The 6258-nt window shown below is 41.5% G+C and overlaps 1 protein-coding gene across 1 annotated transcript in view; it reads right to left on the bottom strand.

Moving 5' to 3' along the window:
• Window positions 1–1428: 1428 nt before the first annotated feature.
• The window catches only part of DDX47 (DEAD (Asp-Glu-Ala-Asp) box polypeptide 47), a gene marked incomplete at its 5' end in the record, with an annotated part of 7495 nt that continues 2665 nt past the window's right edge, over window positions 1429–6258 (bottom strand). The window contains 8 exons of the mRNA XM_009580601.1: window positions 1429–2000; window positions 2094–2223; window positions 2763–2833; window positions 4222–4359; window positions 4665–4811; window positions 4982–5098; window positions 5223–5294; window positions 5816–5934. Of these exons, the coding sequence (XP_009578896.1) occupies window positions 1878–2000; window positions 2094–2223; window positions 2763–2833; window positions 4222–4359; window positions 4665–4811; window positions 4982–5098; window positions 5223–5294; window positions 5816–5934 (917 nt within the window). The remainder of the gene's footprint in view (window positions 2001–2093; window positions 2224–2762; window positions 2834–4221; window positions 4360–4664; window positions 4812–4981; window positions 5099–5222; window positions 5295–5815; window positions 5935–6258) is intronic.

The raw sequence follows: 6258 nt of genomic DNA, 5'->3' as shown, positions 1-6258 counted from the left end.
ACTAACAGGTTTTCCAGAGACCCAGTCTCTCAGATGGATTTAACCCTCATTTGCTGATAGCAGGACCCAACCCTGTCCCGCTTGTGAAGGAAAAGAAATTTTGTTCAAGCATCCCGCAGGACAGAATACCAATCGGGAAAGTTCCCTTGCTCCATGGGGAACAAGCATTTGCATCTCCACCCATATGCTCACTGATTTTATTCTTCTCTCTGTGGTGCATAGTAGGGCTGTTTCCTCTTACCTATGGGGACCCCTACCAAAGGGCCCCTTAGAATTAACATGTTCTCATTACTGGGCTTCCACCCCTGCCTCTCTGCACCAGGACCCACGGAAGACGCACTCTCTCTTCCTGCTTTATAAGAAGGCAGTCAACATACCCAAAATCTCTACCCTTACTTATTTGCCACTGATCCTAGACTGCTTTAGAGCTATCAAACTTGAAGGTGAGTATTTGGGAGATTTGAGTAAATTGCTACAAAAAAAACATAAAGAAAGAACTCTGGCACTCTTCTCACAGATAGTATGTTTGTTCCTCATGAAGACAACAGAGCTGTTTTAAATAAAAAATAAAAAACATGTTCCCCTTATTAGTTTTAACCATGCTGTGTTTTTTTTGTAATTTTGTAAAGTGTGCTGCCCCAAACAAAAGTATAAAAGCATTCTGACTAGCATACATGCATATATTAGATTTATGTTGACACTATGAAGTAACCATTGTGCTCATCTTCACTACTGCAGTAGTTTCTGCTTTCCACTCAGATCTAAAAAAGAATCTTTTGAACATTGTTTTTCATGTAGCACAAAATCCAGTTTATGAGTGGTTCTAATGGACATTAAATTTTCATGTTGAGTGATCACTAAGGAGCTTCTCACCCTCCTCTGCCCACCAGCAGACATGTCCAGCATGAAAATTTTTATTGCCAATAGGAACTAGCACTAACCTTCCGGTCTGACATTCTTGCAAGAGTTTACTTATACAGCACTGAACTCTGCCCGAGACAGAGAAATAAATAGGGCAACACAGAAAGAGCCTCTACGATATGTTTTTCTTCACCACCCTGTTCGTGAGCTGCTTTCCTATGTAAATACCACCCTCTTGTGTTGGCTTGTAAGTACTACAAGAATCAGCCACAAAAAAAATCCCCAAAACCCAGACCTCTCCTTGATCTTGACAATCATTACAGATTCTGGATCGAATTCCAGGCAGTGAATAGCCTATAAACCTGCCGAAACCCTCTTCTGTGCTGGGCCACTCTTCAGCCAACATCTAAGATATTGGTGTCACATCTGAATCGCTAAGGCTGACCTAATAAGAAAACCTTCTGGCAGAGCTGACATTCAAAATGAGGTCAGGTCAGTGCTAAGACAAGGAAAACCACGTAGCTTTAAAATTAAGCAAAATATATTTGGAATTCTCCATGTCACACGTCCCTTCACGAAGGCAAGGGCATCACAGCTGTGCTGTGGAAACACAGTTGCTTCTTCTAACTTCTTCCTCTCTTTCTTCCGACAGACCTATCTGACCCCAGATGCACTCAGTGAGTTTGGGTAGTGAAACAGGCTGCAGCAGTGGGAGAGCTGCACCCACACTGCACCTCTTCGTGAATGAGCAGGGCCTGAGCATGACCACAGGTGCTTTCAGGTCCAGAGGTGATGGTCTGCTGTCTCTGAAAGGAAAACTGGTCTCACGGTACCACAATGGGTCAAGCTCAGTCTGTAACCGGTGAAGCAGAAGAGAGGAAGTTGTTTTCCACGTGCACTGCCCAATTTCATAAGTAGTTCTGAAAAAAATCCACTGGAGAAGGCTTGGTAGACTGTTTTTGCCAAGCTCATGTAGCCATAAAGAGAAAAATTAAAAAGTCTGTTGAAATACTGAGCTAGAAGGCTTTCCTCTTCTTCTTTTTCCCACCTGCCACCTTATTCCTGACACCAATAGCTTCTTCTGTGTCATCATCATTATCATTCCGAGATCGCTTCTTCTCTCCCTGCTCCCGCAGCTCCTGCAATGTATTCAAGAGATTGACCAAGAGTTCTGGCACACGAGGAAATTCAGAGTACAACAGCAAGTAGAGGGACAAAAAGCCACCACCCACCATTCGAGCAAATCTCTGGGCCTCAGCCACACGCTCTGTCAGCATCATAACTTCTTCCTCTTGCATGGGGAATGCTGGCAGCTTCTTGCCAATCAGGTGTTCAATGCGCTGGAACAGCTCTACATCATACCTGAGAAAAGACAAGACACCAGCTTGAATCAGCCCTCCTGAGAGTGCTTCAGCCATCACCACCCACAGACATCACCCTTTATCTCCAGCCCACAGATACTGTGTTAGCTTGTGCTGATGGTCTCACAAGCAACTCTTAATAGCATTCGAATGATGCCATCGTTCGGGATGGCTTCACTGATTTATTCAGCTCATCTTTGTTTAGAAGTATTTGGCAAAGACTTTTTTTAGACAAATATTTCAGTACTTATCAAAAAACACACTTGCTTAACCTGCATTACATATTATAGAAGTGTATGTATATTATACAATCAAGTTATAAACAGTTAGTTCTGCTCATTACACGCCTCCTTCTAGAATTTATCCTACACCTTTCTCCCTCCCCACCCTGGGCTTTGATTCTCTCCCTTTTAACTAAATAAATCCAACTGGCACCTCAAAATGAGAAGTAGTATTTTCTTCCCACCCGGGATGAGGTCAGATGTTTTCTGCTCTGAAACACAGCTGGGAAACATAAGTCTGTCACATTTTAACACTTACTGTGTGACAAAGGTGATAGATTTGCCAGATCTCCCAGCTCGAGCTGTTCTCCCAACACGATGAATGTAATCCTGAAAACAATTTGCTTGATAAGCAATAAGATGTGTGCACCAAATACAGAACAGAAGTTATGGGAAATCAGCCCATATCATTTTTCTTTAGGAAAGAACAAGAAAATGGGGAGAAAATACAGCCAGGATTAAATACTCAGGACTGTGTGCAGAATTAGGACTTGAGAAGATGCTGGCTTGTGGAAGCACATCTTGGGTTTTAACATTTGAATTCTTTTCTTTCTAAAGGAAAAGACCACCTCCAATTATTCAAGACTGCAGGACAGAAGTGTGATACATGACTTTGCTAATGAACTATCACTTCCTTGGAAAGCTAATATTTAAAGTGAGCCAAGGCCTGCATTTTCAGTCTTGGGATCTAGTGCTCTACATACTCTGTCTTCCAGACAAACTCTGGCAAGTAGATTTAAACTTGGCAAGCACAGTGAAAGGGAGGATGAATGAGAACTATTTGGAAGCTTCTGATCTATTGAGCGTCTTCTGTTTATACAGTTCTAGGTTGTTTTCCAGGCTTTATACTGCATTATGGAAATTAAAATATTCCCTTCTCCAGGATCTGTGGAGAAAGGAAGCATCATGAGAAAGGATGTGTTCCATGACATGGTTAGATGAGAGGGAGGGCACAAAAACTGTAAAACCGTCATTCAAGCTGCTGCCCCCCCCATTATTTTTTTTTAACTTTTGTCCTTTTACAATGTCAAAAGCAGTGTCTTCAAAAGAACCACCATACTTTCTTCTGTTTGCAATGTGTAGTATCTTTGATCATTATAAGGAACAATAGCAATTCCTGAAATGCATGTTAATGGTATGCTTTCTGAAGGTAGGCTGGGAAACAAAGTCACACCCCTAAGACAATACTATACTTTCTATAAGGTAGAAAGTTAGTAACTCACTTTTTTTCAGTTTGCTGTACTTTTGTGATGTGAAACATATTAAAGACATCTTTCTTGATCAAATCCTCATTGAACATAATGGGAGAATTTTTACTTTTTTTTTTTAAACACAGTTTAAAATGTGAAGGCAGACCTGGATCACAGGAATGGAGATGACTACCTGAAACTAGTAATATGTTAAAACTATTTTCAAAGTCTAGAAGTCCTTTAATGTAATATGGCAAAACACATACTCTCAGCAGAAATACAAAGACACAGAACATCCCTCACTTCCTCTTTTCACTTATGGGATCAGTTCTGCAATCCAGATGAGGCCACCCAACCAAACTGAGATACTAACTCAATTGCAGAGGCTGAACTACATCTTTTAATCTACAGAAGTGTGAACTAGACTTGCAGTCAGCAGAAAAGAGAAAAGGTGTCTTTGTTCCTTTGTCTAGCTTCACTAGCCTCCCGGTGACCAGAAGTTCTCAGCTGGCACATAGACTAGCTTACCTTAGAGTGCGTAGGAATATCAAAGTTTATCACCACGTCTACGTGTGGGATGTCCAGACCTCTGCTTGCAACATCAGTAGCCAGCAGAATAGAACGCGCCTTTGCCTTGAACTTGTTTAGAGAGCCCAAACGTTTATTCTGGAAAAGAGGAGGACAAAAAGGGAGTGAGAGAATAATGCTCATTCTGGTTAATATTCTCTTGTTGAAATACTGGTACAGAAGAATTGGGGGAGAAACCACTCAAAAATCTCACTTCCCTAATTTCTTTTTGAACTATTACAGAATCAGTGGCAGCATTCACATTAGTTAAATTTTTAGGGATCAGTCCAGTCCACTAGCTGTGAAATACTCCTTCTGCAAGGTAGTTGTGACTCAGTATGGTGCAGCCCCTTTCCCAAACGACAGGTCTCCTGCCTACTCCATTCTGTGGGGTATGCCCATACCTGACTCATCTGCCCGTGAAGAGGAATGGCAGTGAACCCCAGGTTGCGCAGCAGTAGAGCAGTCCTCTGAGTATTGTTACATGTACTACAGAATATCATGAAAGAGTTTCCAGCTAGTTCATTCAAGATATAAACCAGGTAGCTGTCCTGTAAAGAAACAGACAGAGAAGAAAAGAAGAAGAAAAAAAAAAGAGATAATCACATAAGCCACATTGGAGAGTAGGTATAAGCCAGAGAAGGTGACAAGATATTTGGCAGATGTGGGAACAAGAAGACAAGACACAATCAGAAGAGGGAAGAAACAGAAGTGGCATTACCTTGAATTTGCATGGGATGAAAATGTAGTATTGCTGTAGTTTTTCAACTGTCTGGTATTTGGAAGAAACAGCACATTTAACAGGATTCTTCAGAGCAGCACGCTGGAGTTTTTGAACCTGGGAAGATCAATGTAAGTTAGCACTAGATGGACAGAGATCTTGTCAGAAACCTGTTAGATACAGTCTAATCAACAGTATAGCCTGCTGGAAGGAGAACTGAAGCAGAGTACTCTGCTCTCACCTTCTTGGTCATGGTAGCAGAAAACAGGAATGTCTTCCTGTCTCGAGGAATCACTTTTAATATCTTATCCACCTGTAAAAATATAAAGGAAATGGAAATGCTGAATACAACAGCAATCAAAACAAAAGCCTCCTCCAAATATAATGCTCACCCAAATGAAGAGTAATGCATGTGTGCAACTTAGACTCACAGCAGGAACAAATGTCCCCCATTCTAAAGGGAAGGTGTAGGCTGATAGCTTGTTGACAATTAGGCAGTGTGAACTCCAGAAGCCCAATAGCAGTGCAAATATCAGGCAATATTCCTGCAGGAATATGTGTGTGGTCGTGGTCTACAGTAACTGCATCAATGTCAGGTGCTCCAGAGAAACCAGTAGATGTCAGAGACAAAATGCCTCCTACTGTCTTGCTAGCCCTCTGCAGAACTCTGCTAAGTTCTACTCCCACCATAGACTTCTTGTGCAATTATTAGATCTTAGTTACAATTTGCTATTAATTTCTACAGAACAGCTTAATCTTTACTATGTGACGATATAAAGCAATTTTAAAGGGACTCATCTGGTTTTCCAAACTCTTCTTTTGACAGATTCCTACCTCTGTCTCAAAATCCATGTTGAGGATCCGGTCAGCTTCATCCATCACTAGGAACTTCAGAGCTCGTAAGTTGAAGCCCTTTGTGTTCTCCAGATGATCAACTAGACGGCCAGGGGTTGCTACCAACAAAATCACGAGACCAAATTTAGAATGAAAGCAAAGGAAAAGATGCAAAGAGGCAAGAGAGTCATCCATTACAGATATGGCATTCTTTGCCCAAGAGACATAAAGGCAGATTGCTTTGTGGGAAGGACTCTTTCACAGAATATCTGCAGAGTTTTGAAATAAGTCTAATGGAGTCAGACTCTGCAGAATGCCCTCCTTCCACCTCACCCCCTAAAAAAAAAGCAAAACAAAACAGACTGTTGATGACCTGTACTGAGAAGGATGAGACCGGTGTTTTGAATACTTGAGGAGAATGAAAAACCAAGCCAAATCTAGCC

The sequence above is a fragment of the Fulmarus glacialis genome, unplaced genomic scaffold (assembly GCF_000690835.1).
Source record: "Fulmarus glacialis isolate BGI_N327 unplaced genomic scaffold, ASM69083v1 scaffold10776, whole genome shotgun sequence".
NCBI lineage: Eukaryota > Metazoa > Chordata > Aves > Procellariiformes > Procellariidae > Fulmarus > Fulmarus glacialis.
Note: the sequence above shows the minus strand (reverse complement) of the source record. Positions and strands in the feature narration are given on the sequence as shown.